Source organism: Aedes albopictus, chromosome 2, assembly GCF_035046485.1.
Source record: "Aedes albopictus strain Foshan chromosome 2, AalbF5, whole genome shotgun sequence".
In the NCBI taxonomy this organism is placed as follows: domain Eukaryota; kingdom Metazoa; phylum Arthropoda; class Insecta; order Diptera; family Culicidae; genus Aedes; species Aedes albopictus.
The window spans coordinates 105087091-105111865 of NC_085137.1; the positions used below are offsets into that span (position 1 = coordinate 105087091).

At 38.0% G+C, this 24775-nt stretch overlaps 1 protein-coding gene across 1 annotated transcript; it reads left to right on the top strand.

Moving 5' to 3' along the window:
- The first annotated feature begins 13912 nt into the window (after nucleotides 1-13912).
- On the top strand, nucleotides 13913-23839 carry LOC109420624 (transmembrane protein 65). Its single transcript, XM_019694984.3, has 3 exons — nucleotides 13913-14063; nucleotides 15151-15354; nucleotides 16795-23839. The coding sequence occupies exons 1-3, from the start codon at nucleotides 13968-13970 to the stop codon at nucleotides 16945-16947; spliced, it is 453 nt and encodes a 150-aa protein (XP_019550529.3). The 5' UTR covers nucleotides 13913-13967; the 3' UTR covers nucleotides 16948-23839.
- Nucleotides 23840-24775: the final 936 nt, after the last annotated feature.

The window sequence follows — 24775 nt, forward strand, 5'->3', positions numbered from 1 at the left end:
TATTTCTTTAAGCCCATCATTCAGTCCTCCTGTGTTGCAGCCCAATTCTCCTATGCTTGATGATGTCGTTTGGCTCTACTACCAAAATGTCAGAGGATTAAAAACCAAATTGGACTCTCTGTTTCTGGCATCTCATGACAGCGACTACGATGCCATTATGCTGACGGAAACCGGATTAGACGACAGTGTAAACTCGCTGCAGGCATTTGGTACCTCATTCAACGTTTTCCGATGCGATAGATCCTCCATGAACAGCGACAAGAGAGGCCTTGGAGGTGTGTTGATAGCTGTTTCTGAGCGACATAGTAGTTGTCGCATTGCAACGTGCAGCGGAGGAAGGCTCGAGCAGGTGTGTGTTTCCGCCAACATCGGCGGTCGTCGATTTCTGTTGTGCAACATCTATATTCCGCCGGACAAAAGTCGTAACATCGAATTGATGGAGGAACATGTTGCAACCGTTCGTGAACTCTGCGACAGTGCCTCCAAAGATGACATCATTTTTGTGTGCGGCGATTACAATCAACCAGGCATTGCCTGGGCTCAAGGTGAAAACGACATATATCCAGCGATCTCGTCCCTCATCACTCCAGCGGGTACTGCGTTAATCGATGGGATGACCTTCTTGAATTTGAATCAAGTGAATCTGCAACGGAATGGCCTAGAGCGCACCCTCGATTTGGTTTTTGTTACTGAGAGCAGTTGTGCGGATGTTTCCGTGGCCAACGAATCTCTGGTGCCCGTCGATGATCACCACCCTCCACTCAGCGTTCGCATCAACATCCCGACTGAATGTCCCATGCCGGTTCCGACGGCGATTGAACATGAACGTGGACTAAATTACCGCAAAACCGATTTCAGTGCGCTCTGTGATTACCTTTCTGGATTAGACTGGAGTTGTATCTACGGACGTTTGGATGTCCATGACATAGCGTCGAATGTTTGCAACATCTTTCGCGAATGGTTGAACGAGCATGTTCCGGTCAAGCGTAAGCCTGTTTCACCCGCTTGGAGTACACCTCTTCTTCGCCATCTGAAACGACAACGAAACCAATGGCAACGTAGGCTGCGCACCCATCAGTCGTGTTACAATAAATCCAGCTTCAAGCGAGCAAGCGACGAATACAGGAATCTGAATGCTGCACTATACAAGTCCCACGTCCTAAGGGTACAGTTTGGATTACGGCGGAACCCGAAATCTTTTTGGGGCTTTGTCAACAGCAAGAGAAAAAATTCGTCCATTCCCCACAATGTAGTGTACAAAAATATAGAGTCATCAAGTGAGATTGAAGCATGCAACTTTTTCGCGAGGCATTTTGCCTCCGTTTTTCAGTCAGTACCCTCATCTGATATCGATGCTACCCTGGCCGCCTCGAACATTCGGCAAGATGTAATTGACTTGGATGCATTCACAGTTACGCCCGAAATGGTTATTAGTGCATCTAAAAAGCTGAAGAATTCATTCGCTCCTGGGCCAGACGGTATTCCTGCTGTTGTACTCCGTCGCTGTGCAAGTGCCATAGCTGAGCCACTGTCCTTTATCTTCAATCGTTCGTTCGAGCAAGGAGAGTTTCCGTTGAGTTGGAAATTATCCTACATGTTCCCTGTATACAAGTGTGGTGACCGCCGGCATGTTCAAAACTACCGTGGGATTACGAGCCTTTCAGCTGTCTCCAAGCTCTTTGAGATCATTGTGAGTGATCAAATTCTACGTGCAACGAAGGCCCATTTATCAAACGATCAACACGGGTTCATTCCCGGTAGGTCTGTTGCTACCAACTTGTTGGACCTAACAACTACCTGTTTGACGTCCTTCGAAGAAAGTGCGCAAGTGGATGTGATATACACAGACTTGAAAGCAGCGTTCGACAAAATTGATCATAATGTGTTGCTCTGCAAGCTGTCACGACTAGGAGCTTCGAATCGTTTTGTGTCATGGATCTCTTCCTATTTGACTAATAGGTCATTACGCGTAAAGCTTGGATCTAGTGTTTCGCTTCCTTTCATCAGCACGTCCGGCGTACCGCAGGGAAGCAATCTGGGGCCGATACTGTTCGTCATTTTCTTCAATGACGTGGCTTCGTCACTTGGCTACAGGTGCAAACTTATTTACGCTGACGATTTGAAAATCTATGTCGTCGTGCGCTGCTTTGAGGACTGTCTTCAGTTGCAAGCGTTGCTGGACACTTTCGTCAATTGGTGTCGCAAGAACAAACTTGTCATCAGCATTCCCAAATGTCATGTGATGACCTTTCATCGCTCAAAAGAGCCAATTATTTTCGACTACCGCATCGACAATTCTGTCCTCAACAGAGTGGACCAAGTGACAGATCTGGGCGTTATACTGGATGCAAAACTGTCCTTCAACGCCCACTACTCGTCGATCATCTCCAAGGCTAATCGCCAGCTTGGGTTTGTCTCTAGAATAGCCAAAGATTTCACCGACCCATACTGCCTAAAAGCGCTTTATTGTTCCCTCGTACGACCGATCTTGGAGAACGCTTCGGTTGTGTGGGCTCCAAACGATGTAACTTGGAATCTGAGAATCGAGCGGGTTCAAAAACGTTTTATACGGCTTGCTCTCAGAAATTTACCTTGGCGCGACCCAGCGAACTTGCCGCCATACCCTGATAGGTGTCGGTTGCTCGGAATTGAAAGTCTTGACAGAAGGCGCAAGATACAGCAGGCCAAATTCATCGTCCAGCTTCTCAACGGAGATATTGATTGCCCTCATCTGCTATCTTTGATTGACTTCCGAGCACCAAGTAGGATGTTAAGGCAGCGTCGCTTGATGCAATCACGATTCCATCGATCGAATTACGGCTACAATCAACCCATCTGTGCGATGATTCGTATATTTAGTTCTGTAGAGTCCTCGTTTGAATTCGGTATGTCCACAAGTAAATTTGTCAGTAAAATTAGAAGATTAAATTCATTGTAGCTAGTACGTAACATTATTCATTAAGACAATATTGTCAGATGAATTATACTATATAAATAAATAAATAAATAAATTATTCTTCTGCTGATCTTGAACATTAAAATCAAATAAACCTCTTCAAAATGACAAAAATTTTAAAAATCACGTGAAAAATCGGAAATAATGTAAAAACTGCTTATTAATGCTAAGGTTTTCTCGTAATTTATTTTCAAATTATTACAAGTTTTGTACCCTAAACCAATAAAGACCACGTAGAAGATTATATATGACCGACAACAAATAAGTTTAGTAAAAAAAGTTTTGGAAATAATTTTAACATAATCAGACTTTGGGGGTAAAATGGACAATCGGTTCAAATTTCACCAAAATTTCATATTTTTCTTTGCAAACTCCAGAATCATCAGTCGTCATACATATCGTGGGATAGTTGAAGTAAAAAGTTATAAAAAAATACTTAATATCAACAAAATATATTTTTCATCCAAAACAGTGCTTGTTTTTTACACTATTTTTCACGCTATTTTGATGCACGTTTTGGTGAAGGAAATAATCAAAGAAAACTATATTTTTTAAATGTAATACCTTACAAGATTTCTAGAGTATATCATTATCTTCCATGTTACTCGGAAAAGCAGATGGATTTTGTCGCATTTCCACTGGAAACGACCAAAAGGCTTAAATTGTCCACTTTACCCCCACCATCCCTACATAGTATTCCGTTTTAAAATATGTATCATTAATCATAATATGTACGTGCTCGATTGTCAAAACGTCGGACGTGACATATGCACTATTTCATCCCCTGAATAGATGGAAAAATGATTACAACCTTTTATGAACCTTCTCACCCAATATGCTGCATTCTTTAGATTTGATACCTTGATTTTTACCATGTGCTTTGTAATGGGACCCTAACCGGAAGGATTCAACTGAGCTTCGTTAAGGAACAAGGCAAAAAACTAACGAAAAGAGGATATCGCTTCGAGTGATAGATGACTGAGTGGCAACGAACAGAAAAGGAAAGTTCTCAATTTTTTTTGCTCCTGTTAACAACATATCGCTTCTTCCTTGTTCCAGTTATCTGTACCTTTTTTAAAGGAGATGGGTCGATTCGGTCGGTATATATCTCACAACGTGCGTCAGCGTAGAAACCTCATCCAGGGATCACATTTCAACCAAATCTAATATGCTTGAACCGTTATCACAGCGAATTTGCCTATTCCCAACTCAATAATCGAATCTCCCCGAAGGATACGATAGACTTTTGACGAATGGATGGAGCGACTTTTGGAGTTTTTCACAAGTAGAAGGAGAAATGGCGAATTCGGACAGCCTGTCACATGCTGTAAGCCAATTTTTCACTCTTTCGACTGTGAATCCCTTACGGACTTCAGCGTCACAAAATCGCTTCAGAATTTTCGATTAACCACCCCATCCGTGTCGTTCGTGAGATTACTCAAGCTCATTGCAAGTCATTACCGAGCTCATTTTTATATCTCGAGCGAGCAAAACTTTTCTAATGAGAAGGGTTTCCATCGAGCGGGCAATCAGGATGCCGGGATTTGTGGGTGCGCTGCTTTAGCACATAGTTGGAAATTTATTCCCTGGGAAGTTATGGTATGCTGCACGATATAATTTACGAGGTGAGGTTTAGGGCTCTCACCGTATGGTTCGGTTCGGAGAAATTGCTTTGACTTGAGAAGAAGATGCTGTAATTATGCTGGTAATGAATTTCACGTTCGTTTCAGAGTTGCTTGTCGAGTTCAGATTTTGATTTACGAAGCACACGAAACCCTATTACAAAGTAATTCAAATGCTAATAGAATCCCGTTTCATGGGTTCAGGTGAGATTTTGTATCCGCCGCTGATGATCAAAAGTCATTCAATTCACACAAATAAAAGTTATCAATCACCTGTGTAGCGAAACGGGAAGGTTCGAATGGTTTGAATGAAACACGGTAACTCGATTTCGTTTCCACTTTGATGCTATTACTTTTGTCACTGTCGTGTCAATGTAGGAGAGAGGTTCATAGCAATAGAACGTTTAATTATTTTTTTATTTCGGCATGAGATGAATTGCAAGTTGTTGCACAATGTACTTGTTGAACGCACAGTTTGGAATTTCACCCTAGTACAGTTTCGTCTACGTTTGATATCACAGCGCAACATTATTTTGTCTCAAGAGCAAACTTATGTGTCTCCGAAGGATTTTGGGCCGCTGAATCCGAATCCGGGCTCAGATTTGCTCCAACACGTCACAATTTTGTGCTATACCTCAATTTATAGGGCAAAATATGCTATTTTGGGCTTTTTTGACTGTAAGCCATTAAGCATGGGAATATTTTTTTTAAGCAATCAAAAGGTTAATTGGTCAATTAACATCGAAATTAAAGACTCATGCAAAATATTTCGTTTTACCTAATCAAATTTCATAGATTTAAGCATTTTATGTTAGTATGAAAACTTGCATACAACTTTTGGAGGGTGACTTGTATGGGAAATATCGTACCTAACATAAATCGCTTAAAACTATCAAATTCGATTTGATAAAACGAAATATTTTGCATCAGTCGTTAATTTAGATGTTAATTGACCAATTAACCTTTTGATTGCCTAAAAAAAAATATTCCCATGCTTAATGGCTTGCAGTCAAAAAAGCCCAAAATCTCATATTTTGCCCTATAAGTTGAGGTATAGCACAAAATTGTGACGTGTTGGAGCAAATCTGAGCGCGGATTCGGATTCAGCGGCCCAAAATCTGTCAGAGACACATAAGTTTGCTCTTGAGACAGAACAAAAGCTATTTTTTGTTACGCTGTGTATTTTAACGAACGTGTTCAATACATTTTACGAAGTTCGAAAAAGATGAATAAGCTCAAATCTGAATGCATCGGTAAATAAATGTTAAGAATACGTGAATCGGTTTAATGTACTTTTCGTTTCGTTGCCAATAAAAGATTTTTATCCGTAAGTCCATCGGAGTTTTCCCTCCCATCTATCTTGTAAATCTGATGTTAAAATTACAACCCTCGGTGGTTATGTTCCGGTCAAAACTGGAACCAAGCCGTCACACAGACCCACAGCATCGTGAACCCCCTCGGGCCCAAAGTGAGGGTTAAATCGAATGAAATGCGTGGACTTTCCATGAATAAAATTAACATTCAAGCGTAAAAGGATTTCCTGTGGATTCAGGTTTTATCGTTCCATCGTCGCCCGTCGCGATTCGCTACAGGTACCTACAGTCGTGCACCTGACACATGTCCCACTCGTTCATGCATATTCTTGGTTTTAATTCTGCAAAGAATGAAATGGCTTTCTGTTTTCGTTTGAATTTTTCGCATCACTTTCTGTTGTTTAAATCGTTTTGCTGTCGCCATTCCTTCATCGCGATGACAGGGTACGGTCCGACCATCCGTGTGTATGAAATGGTAATTCAATTAGTATCGCGTAATGGAATGCATTTCCATTTCATGAAGTTTTCACTTCATGCTTTAGTATGAATGAGCTTTTGTTTGTAGAAACGACATAGTTACATAGAAATCATTGCTTTCAAATGGCGTCTAAACTAGTTGGTTAAGGTTTAAATTGAAATGCATAGTGTAAGGACAACTATCGCATTTACTACCTGTTATATACAGCGGAAAGCCACTTTATCACGAAAACTAGCAGCACATTCGGAAATTCCGAAACGCTGTTAGTAGTGCACCTCACGTATGTAGGTGGAACAATTCATGACAGTTTGGATGAAGCGTCATACTCGCACCAATTAACTTTTTCATGTTATACAGAAAAACCACCTATACTTTACGCACTGTGACGAATATCGCTTGTATTGAAGGAGGACAGATCTCCTAGTACTGTGGATAAAGTGTTTTTTATTTAATGGGAGATCTTTTCCCTGTCCCCTTGTAGTATAGTTACAAAACATGACTCGTTACAATATTAAATACTTCCTTTTCCTCCTTGAAAATCCTGGTGAAATCCCTGAAGGAATCAGAAAACCCTGTAAGAATCCCTGATAAAATTTTGAAGGAATACCTGAAAGAATTTCTTAATAAATCTCAGGAGAAAGAAGTCCCGGAAGAAATCCTTGAAAGAATCCCGGGAGAAATCCATGAAACAATCTCGAGAGAAATGCTTTCATAAATCCCGAGAGAAATCCCTGAACGAATTCAGACGAAATTCCTCAAAAATCTCGGAAGAAACCAATAAAGAAATTCCGCAAGTAGCCTTAGGAGAAACCCCAGGAAGAGTTCTAAAGAGATCTGGAAATAATCCTTAAAAGAATCTAAAGCTAAATTCCTGAAGAAATTTCGGGAGGAATTTTTGAAGGAACCCCAGGAGAAATCTCTGAAGCAATCCTGATAAATAACTTAGAACTAATCTCGGAAGGGATTCCGTGGGGAATTCCATTAGAAAATCTGGAGGCATTTCTGAAGGAATCCCTGAAAGAATCTCGAGTCCCTAAAAATCCAGGTAGATCCCTAAGGGAATGCCGGGATGAATAGATGAAGGAATTGTGGTAAAAATCTCTATGAATCCCACCCGGGATGAATTCTTATAGGATTTTCTTGAAGAATACTTGATGGAATCCTGAAAAGAACTCTGAGTGAAGCGCAGGGTCGGATTTAAAAAGGGAGAGGACACAAGATGGTTTACAGGAAATCTTAAAGAAAATCTTCACCTGAATTCTGGAGGATCTCCAAAACTCTGTAGGATGGAGAGTAGGTTGTCCCTTATTTTTCAAAAATTGGAAATGTTGAAAGTTCAATATTGGAAAATCAGGGTCAAGTGGTCCCTCAAGTAGCTTAAAGTTCTAAAAAATTGTATGGGGGCTCGAAAACTTTTTTTTAAACAAAAAAAAAACGATTCTAGTAGAAACGATAATAATGCAGAACTAGGGCCATAAATTTGAAAAAAGGATCAAAAAGAGTCGGTGAGAAATTTTCATGTTTTTGAGCCTATAAATTTTTTGAGAACTTTTAGGACCCTTGAGGAACTACTTAAACTGAGACACGTAATTATGGCATGATCATTTTTTGACTAAAAAAATCATTTCCAATATTGAACTTCCAATATTTCCATTTTTTGCTAAATCAGAGACGTCTTAATGGAAGGTAAAACAGTTCCTGCTTATTTCTTTATTTATTTCTGTCGAAACTGCAAGATATTTGGAAGAATTTTCCATGAAGAAGATGAACTTCAGAAATCGTACAGCTCAATTTTGCCAGAAGTTATCGAAAATAATTGGAAAATATCACTTACAAGAATTTCAATAATTTCTATCGGATTTGAGAAGATTTTTTGGAATTCATTTGTTTGATTTCCCTTAACATACTTATGATCTATTCAAATCAAACCCCGGAATTGTCGAACCGTTGCAGAGTGGCCACTCTAGGTCATCCAAACTACTCTGGAATTCATTTACTTATGATCTACAACATCTACCATTATTTGTGTTCACTCTGTTCGAGAAATCACGTTGATGTCCATTAGACCTCGCAATGCTACGAGCAACTCTATATTGTCGTAGTTGGACATTCTGTGAAATGCAAGTGGCCTCCAAAACACTTTGATGTTTGGGGTACGATATCTACATACTGTATCATGCTTAAATTGTAAAAAATATTCGTGGAATGTAGTCTATACTGTTAATGGAGCCTCAGTGCACAACTAGAATGCTTCTGGTACATTCATGGGATATACCAGGCTTTCCAAACTATTCTGGAATTAGGACCTTCAAGGTCTGCATGCTCTACTCTTGTTTCTGTTTAGTCTATCAGCATAATTCTTTCACGTTTGTGTCTGTTGCACCTCATAATATTAGGAGTATCTCTATGTGTTACTATTTGTGTATCCACTGGCATACAAATGGACCCAATTTATTTCGAAGTATGGATCGCAATATCGGTAAATCTAAAGATATTTTTATTGCAGCGAATGCTCGCGGAGTAAAATCTACGCTACTCCGAGAGCCTCAGAATGCAATTCTGATAACTTTCAACATTCACTTGGTGATCTACGTCATCCAAACTATTCTGGAATTAAGACTTCCAAGCTCCACGAGCTCTACCCTTGTATCTCTTTATTTTATTGGTTTAGTTCCTCCAAAAAATCCTCCAGGAATTCCTCCAAGACTTTCGCCACGAATTTCTGCCAATAATTCCTAGAAGAATTCCTCCAGGATTTTTCCAAGAAAATCCTCGAAAATTATTCCAGGAATTCCTTCAAGAATTTTACCAGAAACTCCTTCAAGAATCCCCATAGTAATTTCTTCAAGAATTCCTTCAAGAATTCCACCAGGATTTTTTTCATTCCTCCAGATATTAATCTAAAAAAAAATCTGCCAAGAATTCCTCAAAGAATTTCTTCAAGAATGTCTCCAGGAATTTCTCATATACTTCTTCCAAGAAATTCTCCAAGCATTCCTTCAGGAATTCCTTCAATAGTTTCTCCAGCAATTCCTCAAAGAAACTCGTTGGAAATCATCCTGAAATTCTTCCAATAATTTCTCCAGAGAACCATCCGAGATTACTTTCAGGCATTTCTCCAATGATTCCTACAGGAATTCTTGAAGAAATTTTTTTCAGGAAATTCTCCAGGAACTTCTTCAGGAGTTCCTCGAACAATTCTTCCAGAAATTCCTTTTGGGATTTTTCAGGATTTTTTTTTTTCAAGAATTCCTCCAAAAATTCCTCATCTGTAGAGCCAGAAATCCTTTAGTAATTCCTCAAGAAAATGCTTCTGGGATTTTTCTAATAATTCGTCCGAGAATCCCTTCAGAGATTTCCTCCGAAAATTGTTAAGGAATTACGACAAAAATTCGTCCCGAAGTTACTCTAGAAACTGCAGGAACACTTTCAGGAATTCCTTAATAAATTCTTCTTGGAATTCCACCAGGAAGTCTTCCAGGAATTCATCCAAGAATTCCTCTTAAAATATCTTCAGGAATTCCCTCAAGAATTCCTCCAGGAATTCCACATATTCCTCAAAGATTTTCTGCAATAGTTAATCCAGGAATTGCTCCAAGACATCTTCCTAGAATACTTCCAAGAATCCCTCTTGGGGTTCCTCCAAAAAAATCCTACAGGGCCTTCCCCAAGAATTACCAGGGGTCTCTCTATAACTTTTGCCAAGAATCCCTTCAGGATTCAGGATTTTTTTCAAGAAATTTCTTCAAAATTCATCCAAAAAGTCTTCCAGAAATTCCTTCATGAACACTTCCAAGATTCTTCAGGAAACCTCCAGAACTTCCTCAAGAAAATACTCCTGGGACAATTTCAGGGATTCCTCCGAAAATTCCTACTGGTAATTCTTCAAGAACTGCTCCAAGACTTCTTCCTAGAATGCCTCCAATTTCTCCAGGAATTACTCAAATAATTCAAATAAGAATTCCTCCAAGAATCCCATAAGGAATTTCTACATAACTTCCTTTAGGATTTTTTCCAGGAATTTCTCCAGTTATTCCTCAAAAACTTCTGCTAAGAATTCTTCCAAGAATCCTTGCAGGGATTCCTCCAAAAATTCTTTCAAGAATTCCGACAAGAACACTGATATGAATTTCTCCAAAACCTACTCCAAGGCTTCTGTCAAAAATTCCTACAATAATCCCTCCAGGAATTTGGCCAGGGATTCCTTTATAAATTCAGGAATTCTTCCAGGAAATCCTTCAGAAATTCCTCCAGAAATGCCTACAGGAATCTCCCCATGAATTCCTTCAAGAATTTCTCCAAGAATTCCTCCAAAACATCGACAAGAATTAATCCAACCATCCAGAATTCCATTCCATTATTTACTTCTGGAATACCTTCACCAAGAATCTCTCTGGAAAGTTTCCACAGTATTTCTTGTAGAAATTCCTGGAGTATTTCCCGTAACATTTCCTAGAGAAATTCATGTAGTAATTCCAGGAGGAATTCGTAGAGTCCTAGAGAGAAATTCTTGAAGGAATTACTGGAGTACTTACTGGACAAATTCCTGGAATACATCCTGGAGTATATCCTGGAGGGATTCCTCGACGAATTCTCGGAGGAATTATTAGCAGAAGTTTTTGAGGAATATCTGGAAAAGTTCTTAAAAAAATTGCAGGAGAAATTTTTATGGAAAGTTTTGAAGAAATTCTGGAGGAATTTTCGTAGAAATTTCTGAGGAAATCCCTGGTGGAATTTTTGGACGAATTCTTAGAGTAATCCCAGGAGCCTTTTCTTGAGGAATTACTAAAGGTTTCCTGATGAACCCTGGAGGAATTTTTGGAAAAATTCTTGTAAAAAATCCTAAAAAATCCCTGGAGGAATTCTCGGAAGAATTCTTCAAGGAATTCTTGAAGAAGTTTCTAGGGAATTTCCTGAAGTAATTTCTGTCAAAATTCCTTGAAAATTTCTTCACGAATTCCTGGAGGAATGTCTGAAAGTAATCTTGGATGAATCCCTGGAGTAATTTTTTAAGAATTGCTGTACGATTTCCTGCAGGTTTCTGGAGAAATTTATTTTCGGCTATCAGCAAAAGAGGGGAGGTACCATGCATTTCTTAGCACAACTATTGCCCTCGACTATAAAACAAACTCCAGGATAAAATGTGTTTTAAAACAAAGAAAATATGTATTGCATTTCTGCCAAAAGCAAATCGTCCCGGGTGTTTACGGGTTAATAAAATTTCAACCATGCTACAGTATCTACATAGTTTTTTCTATAGTTTGATGATACCGTCAAGGCGCCATTCACCGTGTGCCTTCGAATATTTTTTCATTATTTTCATATTATGATTGAATGATATGACAATTTCCCTTTAATTTCACCAATACAATGTTGTATTGGTGAAATTGAAGGGAAATTGTCATATCATTCAATCATAATATGGAAATAATGAAAAAATATTCGAAGGCACACGGTGAATGGAGCCCCCACAGTGAATGGCGCCTTGACGGTACAACAAATGACTAACAATTGGAAAAAAGTTTTCATATATTTACTAATATTGCCTTAGTAAAAAAGTTGGAACACTTTTAATATAATATTCAAGGTAATTTTTATCCTGCGGCCTGAGGCTCAGACGTAAAATCTCAATTTGGCCCGCGGTATATGTACATCAACCTGAGCACCACAGTAGCTGCTACACACACTGTCACACTGTAAGATCCTAAAATCGATTCGTTAAATTGATTCGTTTACATCTGATGTAAAATGATTGATGTAAAATTTGTCATAAGAATAAATTTCTGCAATATAGTAAAACATTTTTGTTCAGAATTATACTTGGTTTCAGCTATTATTTTTTTTTCCGCATTGAAGAGAAATTGGCTTCTTTAGCGTTGTTGAGATAATTCCATATTCTGAATCTCCATGCCAAACTGAGCCGAAATCCAAATTTTCATGAATTTTGAAGCCCGGGAACCTATTTATAAATCAATTTGAAGTTTGTATGGGAGCGATTTGTCGAATCACCCCTCGTCGCATTTTGTACTGGGTGGAGCTGTCAAACAGTTACCCAGCTGTCAAAAGGTGATTTTGAAAAATCTCTTTGAAATTAATTTTAGGTACCAAAATAACGTTCTAAAAATCTGCAAAAAATCATAGTGGCTCAGAAAAAGGTGCTCTTTCGTTTAAAATTAAAAAATCGATACATTTTTCTTAATTTAAAAACCCAATTAGAGGAAATTAAGCTGAGCTTTCGTGGCGTGTCCTAACATTGACTGAGAATATTTATAATCATGGGTTGGTGATCACGGAAAGGGAAGAGTACTTCTTCATTGCAGTGTGAAAAACAAGCTTCAAGTTAGAATTCACGTAGAAGAAAAGCTTGAAAAATCTTTATTCTTATCATCATTTAGAACGTTGTTGCAAGACAGTGCTAAAACAGTTTGATTATTTTCAACTGTAGTCGTTTTTAAATTTGGTTTATTGTGAAAAAGTATTAGTATTTACTAGTTAAATGCATAATTTTGAGTGGATTTTTTTTACATTGTTTCATTTTTTACGTATAAGGAGAGGTGTTACATACTCCAAAAATGTCCATTTTGAAAAACCGGAAAAGTTGGAAAATCGTACCGGGAAAAAGACAGGAATTCCAAAACTAAAATTAAGTGGCCACCCTTCTGTTGTTTTTTAGAGAAATTAAAGAAAATTTTAAGCATCTTATTTTGTAGACTTTCGGTTAAAAAATCATTACAAATGAATGAGAGTAATTCTAGCATAATTAGGGACGTGATTTATGATGAACTCCTGATAAAATGCATATATTCCTTAATGAATTCAGTAACAAATTTTGAAAACGACGTATAATCAATGCTACACCATTGATTATGCGTCGTTTTCAAAATTTGTTACTGAATTGTAAAAAAATATATTTGTGGAGAAATCCCAAGAAAATTAAAATTGCATTTATTTTTGGGACAAAAACAATCGTGCGGGATTCCTGATAAATATTTTCTAGAAATTTAGGAATGACGTCAGAAATTCTATCAGGACATCATGGATTTTTGCAAAAAATATTTCAACGGTTCCTATTCCAATTTTCGCCAAAATAACACTACGGATTTTCTTTGTTTGTAGTTTCGCCAAAAGCTGATTACAGAACATTATCGAGAATTCTTTTAGAATATCACCTGAAACTCTTCTAGCAGTCGCGATAGAACTTTTAATGCTCAAATTCCACAACAATTATGGTTATCGAGCTCTTCAGGATCCATCAGTGCCATCTAGTGCGATCTTTCTCACTAGAGAAACCTTTCCGACACACGGCGTTCGGAATATCTGTCCTATATATAAAACACTGATTAAACATAACGTAAGTTTTCCTGGGGTTGCTTACGTACTTTTAATCGAAAATGTACACATAAACTATTATTTTATTTGCAATTTGACTGAATGCTTTGGATTGCGATTGCTACATTCCCAGTTAATTCCTACAAAATATAACGAGAATTAGGTAAATTTTAAAACTTTTTTAGTAAAATTTTACGAAAACAACCATAAAAACAGTCCAACATATTCATATAAAAAATTATGAGGCTCATCTTTATAATCTATTCTTTATGTCTTATCGATTCCGTTTTCTTACAGTGGGACTAGTAAATGCACTGCCATTCATAGGATTCGGATTCCTAGATAACTTCACCATGATTATAGCGGTAAGTACAATTGACTAGCGTCTTTATGTTCAATCCTCCATGACAGTTTTCTGTGAAAATTTCTCATGATATCATGATTTTAACCGGTCTGCCACTATATCACGGAAAATGTTACTTGCAATTATCAGCACAGATCTGCCAAAACCATTTGGATAGAATTGAAATGCATAGTGACAGAGCTGTTATTATTTTCAATTTTATTGCACTTGATTTTGTTCATATATCTCCTGCCTTCTTCGAAAATTAAAGCATAAACTACAACGACAGTTTGCATTTTAATCTGAATCTCTGTATGCTCCGTCGTTCGTTCATGAAAGGATTAAGCATTTGATGATTTTCTGATGTACCGTATACATTCTAGTCACGAATTCGAGCTGCTTCAAGTGGTATTGCATTGAACACAAGAATCCGAAGCATGTTAAAGGAATGATGGCAAATATATTCGCCTATTTCTTCTGGAAGATGCAGTATTTCCTTCAATTATAGCGTATACGTATTCTTACTTTTCCACTTTTCTAAAGCCTATCGATAAATCCAGACCAACAATTGAAAAGGCCACATCAACATTGCGTAAACAAACACGTTTCTGTCGACTTGATGCCTTCTGAGATCCACCCACGCATCTCACCACCACTATCAGAAAGCTTGTTGTTTGCGCTTTCTGTTAGTGGTGGTGAGGTGTGTGGGTGGTGTTCAAAAGGCCTCAAGTCGATAGAAACATGTTTGTTTACAAAATGTTGTTGTGGCCTTTTCAATTGTTGGTCTTGAAATTAAACTTTCTCGATAATAATCTTTAGTGTAACGGTCTTCACCTAGGTTTTCAGTCTTCACAATTGACCACAAATAAATCATGAAGTCGTAGAAGCTATTTTAAATATCCCTGTGGTTTTCACCTGTCAGCTGTTCCGTAACCCTATTATTCAGAAGAAAACTGTAATTACTCAGCTGCACCTGTTGAGGCAGAAGCACACTGATTCTTTCCGACTCTTCTCTTGTTCGGTTAACCCATGCCATTCTTTGTTTCTGCTCTTGTCTCCTTTCTATGCTCACCTACCGGAACTCCACCATTACCACCCGCCACCCACAGGGAGACTACATCGAACATACTCTGGGGCTGTTTATGTGCATCTCCACCATGGCGGCGGCTGCCCTGGGGAACACCATCAGCGACGTGATTGGCATCGGGTCGGCCTTCTACGTGGAAAAGCTGGCCGAGATGAGCGGAGTGAAACCACCCAAACTGACGCCCATTCAGCTCGAGATGAAATCCAGTCGGCGGGCGGCTAACATGGTAAGATGGCGAATCCTTTTTTCCCCGTTCCCCCGGACGTACGTACACGCTAACCATTATAGACTGATGCAAAATATTTGTTGTACATTCAGAAGAGGATTACATATGAACCTTGTACTGTATGCTGTGTGTAATACTTATTGCCGTTACACTGAAAGACGGCTTGCGGTCGAAATTACTATTCTGGGATGTGCCTCTGGAGTCGACCTACTGATACCTGATGGACCCGATTTACAATTAAAAAAAATTTCGTTGGCAACCGGATTCGAACCAAGAACCTTGAGATCACCAGGCTCGCCCGCTACCACTCGGCTATCGAACCGGTTGATATTAGAGGAAACAAAAGACACACAAGAAGCATTTCAGGCCAAACATGTCTAAAGGTCCTATCTGCATGCATAAGAGAGTCTCTCTTTGGTTTCCTTTTCTTTCGTTAATATCTCAGCTGTTTATTTGGGTTATGATTGTCTCCTTCCATTACACGATGGTCAAAACAACCGTCTTTTGATTTGTACTGCAAAAATATTTGAAAAGCGTACCATTACATTGCAATAATTGAAAGAGAAAGTGAACAAAGAGAACCTCTCAAATGCAGATAGGACCTATTGAAATATTTGGCCTGATTTGTGGATCGATGATCACGTTTTCCCATGTTAAATTTGAAAACAATTTTATGCTCATCATTACCGCAAGCCGCCTTTCAGTGTAGGACACACTTTCATAACAATTCTTTATTACACCAACGAAGCTAACCTCGAAATGACGGACAATTCTCAGGTCATTTTGACAGATGCACCATGAGCATGAAAAGGACGGCAACAAGATCGATAAAGTAGAATATATGATCCGTCTTTTTCGTGCATGTATGTGGTCTGTCAAAATGACCTGAAAAGTGTCAATCATTTTCATGACTAGCTTTGTTGGTGTAATGAAGAATCGCAAATTATCCGGAGATCAATTCACAAGCACTTTCCGAGGCAAAATTTGCAGCACCAGTCGCTTTTCAATTTGGCTGGCTATAATCAAAACAACGCGAAGCAAAGAAAATGCGAGACAGTTTCGAAAATGCAGCCGCTCGCGCGCACAGCCTGCTACGATCAAAATGTGCTTAGGTGTAAAACATAATGCATACATATTAGTTTTTCCACGTTTTCATGGTCTCTATGGTTTATATATTTTGTTCAGTAAATTCAGGAAATTTGGCGTCATATCAAAAAATCAGAACTGTATATTTTGTATGATTTTTTTTTATAAAAATCAGGAAATTTTGCATCAGTCTACAACAGGCGGTTATTGTATTGCGTTCCGGTTCAGTTTCCTTGAAAGGGTTCAATGAGGCCAGTCCTAATAAGATTTGGGTTTCGCTTCACGAGAGCCAGCCACCCAGGGTTTGTCCCCATGTGCTTGTGGTATTAATTGCTGGTTGTATTTTGCGTACAGGGACGAGTAATAGGAATTACCATCGGCTGTCTGCTGGGAATGTGCCCGCTGATGTTCATGGAGAACGAGCCGAAAGATGCGGACAAAAAAGACGACAAGGCCGCTGCAGCTGCTGCCCCGGTCGACGTCGTAGTCGCCGTGCATGGTAAGTAGATGGACTAATCTCTGGTGATATCGCCGCATCGCGCCGAATGATCGTCGCTGCCGCTGGGAGGCAGGAATCTTCTCAAGTTTAGTCAATTCTAAGATAGCGCTAATTATACGAACTTTAACTGTGTGTGAGGACCGAGTCATGCCGCGTCGAGAACGTTTATGTTTGCATGTTTGTGTTATCTTAAACCGCGCGCCGGGAACGGGCCGAGCGCGTGAATTTTATTTAGACAAACCTTAACCGTGTAAATAATACCTAACGTTTAATTCCTAATGACGATGGACGAAAGACATAGATGAAATGAATGATGGATGGCGAAGGATAGGAACGCTTCGCCGCACGTGCTGAGTATAACTCTCGTTATTTACTTTCTACGCTAGTCTTTCACTGTAAGCGGAATTCGACCGTGTAGTAGTAGGTAATTAAAAATATCAAATTTTGATATATTATAGCAATCTTCTTGTTTTTTTCTCACATTTGCTGCTCAAACAGTCGACAATTTAGCTTCATCAATCACCACTGCTTATGACTAACCGTTTTCTTACCAAGTTCTATTCGATACATGCTGAATATGTTTGAAGCAGACGAGGATGTACTTCTGTCGATCAATTATTTCTATAGAAATTTATAAATGCATTATTCTACCAAAGTCGTTTGAAATGCTTGTGGCACATGCGACGTAATGAGTGTTTTAAATAAATTTGAAAGTCATGAGCCAGACTCACCCCACAGCGAATTTTGTCATTTGGGTGATTTATATCAGTGTTCTGTACAAACAATTACCCCATTTCTCATGAAAGAACATACAAATGAAGCAAATCCATCTAGAAATCTTGTTTTTTTCCGCATTTCTCAAATACTCAAATACCGAAAAGTCAGTAATTCAGAAACTCAGTAGAATTTTACCAAAATCGATAATCAGCACGTTCTGAGTGTGTGTATAAGCAGTGAATAAATTTCCGCAGCTATTTTGACAATGCTGCAATCTGTGATTGTCATGACAAACCCACACTGTACTATTAGTTTGTCCCAACTTGAACAGAATTTGACAAAAGTCGTTTACCGCGTGAAAAACTATCATTAAACCACATTAAACAGTTTCAAATTTGTATTCATATAATATTATATTTATAAGTTGGAAAAGACGCAATGCATCTACCGTCAAGGCGCCATTCACCGTGGGGGCTCTATTCACCGTGTGCCTTTCCGAATACAAATTGAGGTGTAGCTAAGCATTAGCAAACAACATCAATACACTTAGTACTGTCGTTTTATGTTGTAGCTTTAATGTATTCTGACTTCAGCTTGACATATGAAAACATGACAATGCATCTGACTTTAATGTTACATTAGCATCTAACGTCATACTAATGTAAAACAATGTGAATATGAGCATCAAGATACATCAAAAAACGTTAGGATCTGATGTTACATCAAAATGCAACGTCATGCTGATGTAAAAGGACGTGCTCATGAGCATCAAGATACATCCGAAAACATTAAGTTCTGATGTTACATCAAATTGTAACGTCATGCTGATGTATAATGATGCAAGTATAAGCATCAAGAAACATTCAAAGACATTAGGCTCTAATGTTACATTAAAAAGTAACGTCATGTAATGTAAACTGATGTTCTCATAAACATCAAGATACATCTTAAAACGTTAGATTCTAATGTTACATTATGAGCTAATGTTGTGCTGATGTTGAACGATGTACTCTTTAAAAATCAAGGACATTAGATTCAGATGTTCCTTGTTGTCTCCTCCATCAGGATTACATTGTGATTTAGATGTGTTTATGCAAGGTAGCATACATCAGAAAATCAAATGTTTTTGATGTCATAAACAACACCCAGAACATCACAACCTGATGTTTTCAGACATTTCTTGATTTGCAAAAACATTAGATTAGAACATTTACACGGAAGGTTTTTGATGTGCAAAAACATGAGATCAAAACGTTTTCTGATGTATGTTGATGCATGTAAACATTAGATATAAACGATATTCTAATGTTTCACGATGTAAAAAACGTTACATCTAGACGTTTTCAAATGCAGATACACCTGAAAACGTTGTGTTCTAATGTTACATTCTAACCTAACTTCGTACTGATGTTGAAAGACGTATTACATTATACGCCAACGTCATGATTAAGTAAATTGAAGTACGTAAAAACATCGAAATAAACGTGGTGATATCAGATTCTAACGTTGAACCACGAAGATATCAATCGATAACGAACTAGGTTCTCCTATCATCGAAAGGGAAGTGTCGGGTCATGTATTGCGCATATCAAAAATTCTGATATGCATTTTTTGAAGAGGGTTACCGGACCACATGGTGACCCTCTTTGGGCCTAAAGTGCCCCTTTAGCAAACGGTAGAGACAACACTTAAAAATTCAAGGTAACATCTGAGGACCTTAGAAAAACGTCGGAATATAATGTTTCTGTACATGAACAAACATTTGACAACGACTAGATGTTACGTTTTTTACATCGAAAAACATTAGAATAACGTTCGAATCTAACGTTTACATACATCAACATACATCAGAAAACATTTACATCTAATGTTTTTTCACATCTAAAAACATCTAAAAACATCAGGTTCTGATGTTCTGGGTAATATTCTTGACATCAAAAAACGATTGGTTTCCTGATGTATACATTAAGTTACCTTGCATAAACACATCTAAATCGCAATGTATTCTAACGTTCAACATCAGAAAACATTCAAAACATCTGAGAACACCAGAAATGCATGCGAATCAAATGTTTCTGTGCGTCAAAAAACATATAAAAACGTCTAGATTTATCGTATTATACATCGCAACACATGCGAAAAAACGTTAGAATGTAACGTTTTCGTACATCAATATACATCAGGAAACGTCTGAATCTAATGTTTTTTACATCAACATACATCAGAAAAACGTTTGAATCTTACGTTTTTGTACATCAAAAAACATCTGAAAACGTCAGGTTTTGATGTTCCGGATAATATTCTTGACATCATAACACATTTGATTTCCTGATGTATACATTATGTTACCTTGCATAAACACATCTAAATCGTAATGTATTCTAATGTTCAACGACAGAAGTACATTAAAACTTGATGTTGATGTACACATCAAAATCAAATGTCAGGCTAATGCAAATTTTTATTCGAATAATGAATTGATTTTATGGTTTTATACGAAAGAGCACCTTTTTCTGAGCCACTATGATTTTTTTCAGATTTTTTGAACTTCATTTTGATACCTAAAATCAATTACAAAGAGATTTTTTTGAAATCACCTTTTGACAGCTGGGCAACTGCTTGACATGACAGCTCCGCCCAATACAAAATGCGACAAGGGGTGATCTGACAAATCGTTTCCATACAAAACTTCAAACTGATTTTTCCCGGTCGCAAAAACTCGTGAAAATTTGGATTTCCGCTTAGTTTGGCATGCAGTTTCAGAATATGGAATTATCATAACACCGTTAAAGAAGCCAATTATGTAGATCAATTTTTGTAGTATACCCAAGATATCTTTTTTTGTCGTTGGTTTTTTTTTTTCAATGAACTTTTTGAAGTTTTAGATTTGTGCTCCTGAAATCTTGAAATTGGGGGGAGTTCGGGAATGCTTGCCCTTGACGTTTCCGTCTGCGCGAAAATCTACCTGATCGTACTTAGAAATCCTCTACATACTATACTATCCCCACTCGCATATCAGTCCCATTTGATTTTTCATCACTTTTGAGTTAACGTTATGGATAGACATCATTTTTAACGTTCTTTTAAAACCCATAATACAAATTGTTAATTTTTATGTATATGTGCGAAAAAAACACCAAATCATTAGCGTCCCATATTGAAAGTACACGCATAACAGTCCCATCACAAATTTGTGTACCCTATAATACAAAAATGAACAATGTTGTAGTCAACGTAATATTTTTCACAGTTACATATCCCTTTCATGACGAACCAGCACAATTGTGTTGCTGAGCGGTAACAGTTTTACATATTTTTTTTTATATGTGATGTAAACTGTTTCAATAATTCAGCCATTACTTATACTTGTATGTGCGCAAACAAACTTTTGTTTACTTTGCCTGTGAAATTTAAACTAAGTATACAAAAAGTGGGCAAAACCCGTAAAACATGAAAAAGTTTTATCTGTCGCATATTTTTTATTTCCGATTTATCCAGGTGGTCAAAGCTAGAAATCGAAAGATAAAGAGTAGTTTTATCAAATGAGGTAAAACAGGGTAATTTGTCAATTGTTGCACGGCTAAAAACTCGCCTATTGTTGCACACTCCATGCTTTTCTTATGGGGTGTGCAATAATTGGCGAATTTTTAGCCGTGCAACAATTGGCGATTTACCCTAATTGATGCTTTTTAGTGAAATATAAGAGTTCTAGAGAGCCAAAGTTGAGCAATTTGTATGGAAATTTCACTTTGTTGCGCTCCGTCTCGAAAGGGATATGTATTGTGATCCAAAGCAATCTGGTAAAGTTTTGAGATGATCGAAATATTTTCCAAGTTATGACGATTATTACACGCAGACGAGTGCACTTCGACAGCACAAAGATGGGTGCCGAAGTGATTTCCCATTTGATTTTGCTGAAAGTTCGGCACTGGTGCCGAGAATTGGCGCTCGACTAGATTCAGTAAACTCCTTCAAAAGCAACTTTCCCACAGAAAATCTTCACAACACTCACTGTTAACAACTAGTTCACGCAATAAGGTATCTGATTAGGGTGGAAGAAGTGGACAAAAATGGTCGTTTCGTTGTGAATTTAGGTAATGTACAATTTTGATTACATGTTGTGCCGGGAAGGGGGTCAGAAACCCTACATATATGAAAACAAGTTGTCAAACTTCCAACACTGTTTTCTCAATTCCTACTTTTTACAAATGGGACTGGTATGCGAGGGGGGGCAGTATAGTGAAGAATTACTAATCGTACTAGGACACACTCAGAGTTGTATGCCTGTTATTATGACACGAGCACGAGACCTGGTGCGTTAATATTCAACAATGAATCACTCATTACGTTGTCGTCTAGTTTCATTTCTAATAACTTTCTAATTGAATATAGTTCAAGGTAGGCGGTTTTCTATTGAAATAGTCTTCGTTGTTTTAAATGTCTTGTTATTAAGCGTTGGTGATGTATTAAATACAATTACAGATAATGTTTTCAAAATGTTCTGTATTTATCAGTACAGTTTTTGCTGTCCGTCTAATACATTGCATAAACAGTTACCAATTATAGACAGAAGGAAGCTGATTGATTGTTAGAGCACTTATGGGTCCACCAAAAATAGAAACTGAAATTTGTAGCTCACACTAGGTGAGAATCGATCCAATACAATACCATAGCCATACATACCATGCTCGTAGAATATAGTAAGCAAACGAATTTCAAATATCGTCCAAACAGGTTAGTCGTTTAGAATACATGTCCTCTATAAAATAGATGTAAGTATTAAAGTCAAACCAGAAGAAACAATTATATAGTAAATGGTAACCCCTGTAGCGATGCAATCGCCCCTGCACAATAAAAGTCATCCACCGAAATGGGATGAAACGTACAAATCACATCCTTTAACATTCTTCACGTCCATAAATCGAATCGTGCAACGGTTGTAACTATTCCCATTTCAAACGCTATTTGTCATGAGACCGTTGTGCCAGTACGGCAGTACAAGGATTTCATTGGTTTCAAACAATATCAAAACTATTAATCTCGAGGCACTTGTACCGCAGTACAGCATCACACGGATTTGTCTTTAACACAACCTTCCGCCCCAGCTGCCTGTCCACGAAGTAGGAAAACAAATTAATTCCCTCAACTGGGATTGAAGGTGCTTTCAATTACAACGCTCGTTATTACTTTGATTTAAATTTATTACTGCTGGTCTCTGAAGCGGGAATTGAAAACACCACCTAACAAGTGGTTTTGTTTCCCTGTTCCAATAATAACTATAACTACAACTATTATAAATGAGTGTAATGGTACACACAATCACCAATTCTAACAGAAAAAAAAACTTCTTCCCAGTCTTATAGAATGCCCTGCCTTAAAAGAAATCCCTGATGCTTTCAAACTGTTGAGAAAAGAAAACTTTTACTCTAGTATTACCGTGTTGAATAAAAGAGAGAAAGAAATTCCAGAAATGTTTAACAGCAAAGCAACTTGAAACTACCAATCATTCTACGAGAGTTGCATACTCTCAACGAGGTGGGGGAACTTTGAACAGTGCGCCTCCAAACTATAAGTGTTACTATTTTTTCTGCAACAAAGTTTATCTCTTTCGAATGTTTAGAAACTCGTTGATAGGAGTCGATAAGTAGCAATTTCTGACGAAATGTATAACATTGACGCGAAAAAAAAAACACTAACGTAGAATACCAAAACTAGTAGATTATAGGGTAACCAAACAGCAACAACAAAAGAACATCGATAGAGCAACTATTAATATGTAGCGGAAATTCGAATGCATCAAATATCTATGATAAGAAATAAGTATAATCCAAAACTGACGGCTCTTCCATGACAAATCAACAACTATTCGATAGCAAAAAAAATATGACATAGAAAACCCACAGCGGTTGGGCGTAAATCAAACAGCAACCAAATAGAAGCAAGCAACTTAACTATCTTACATATTCAAATCGCGCGGTATGCAGGAAATGAATATTTGAACAAAAAAAGCTAATCATACATGCGATCAACTGATCAACCATCACAGTAAATGAAAGTAATATAGAAAATCATCAAATACTAAATGAAAATGAACTCGTAGCGGTAAGCTGATTTTAAACTGATGAAAACAGGAAACACAATTTCGAAATATGAAAATCCTAATAAGACAATGATCCGAACGAATGTTAAGTGTTTTTTGCTTTATATAGAGAACAATCCCTTATCTTTATTTTTTTAACTCAAAATATTTCTTCGCATTAAACTTACATACCGAACGTTTTCAGCTTGGCTTTCAGTATTTTTTTGCTGAATTTTCGCCGGGCTGAAGCTAATGGATTCAGCTTTTTCTTTTGGGCAAAATTCAGCGAAATTTATTGACCAGTACAGGTTTGATATTTATGTTGGGCAAAAGAACGTTCGGCAGAAATGACATATTGGGCCATCAATTAAGTACGTTACAGTCCCAGTGTGACAAGCTATATATTAGGTATAGGAAAAATCCGTACAAAGGGGGGGGGGGGGAGGTGGGGTTGAGAATTCCCCAATTTTAGCGTGACGTACTTAATGGATGCTCCCTATGGCGATTTCAGTAAATAATGAACTACAAATTTGTAAAGGCCAGGGTCAGTGCTGAAAATTTCATTTCGTCATAGGGTAGAAGCTTCAGTTTTGGCCAGCCCGGAGTTTTGGCCATAGTGCGGTATTCAGCCTGCTACGTTCTAAATCGGTATACATTTATTTTTTATTGGTAGATTCTAATTATTTGGAATGCGACCAGGGTTTTGTTGAATAGTCCCTCTGTTATTGGCTGTTTCCGGTCAAAATGGAATTTTTGGCGGAATTACTTTATATCTTCCAACGTTTCGGCCCTTGGTTTGGGCCTTCCTCAGGGAGGTTATAGGCGTACCGCTAGCGTTTCATAGCCCGTTGCTGGGCTGTGGGCTGTCGGTATAAACTTTGTGGTTTGTCTGATTTTGGAAAGACCCACCACCATCCAAAATCAGACAAACCACAAAGTTTATACCGACAGCCCACAGCCCAGCAACGGGCTATGAAACGCTAGCGGTACGCCTATAACCTCCCTGAGGAAGGCCCACACCAAGGGCCGAAACGTTGGAA

Excerpts from the sequence above, each read along its gene's own strand:
- LOC109420624 (XM_019694984.3), top strand. The coding sequence starts at position 13,968 with ATGTCTTATCGATTCCGTTTTCTTACAGTGGGACTAGTAAATGCACTG. Across the intron at positions 14,064-15,150 it reads ACTTCACCATGATTATAGCG|GGAGACTACATCGAACATAC; the intron begins GTAAGTACAATT and ends CGCCACCCACAG. Across the intron at positions 15,355-16,794 it reads GTCGGCGGGCGGCTAACATG|GGACGAGTAATAGGAATTAC; the intron begins GTAAGATGGCGA and ends TTTTGCGTACAG.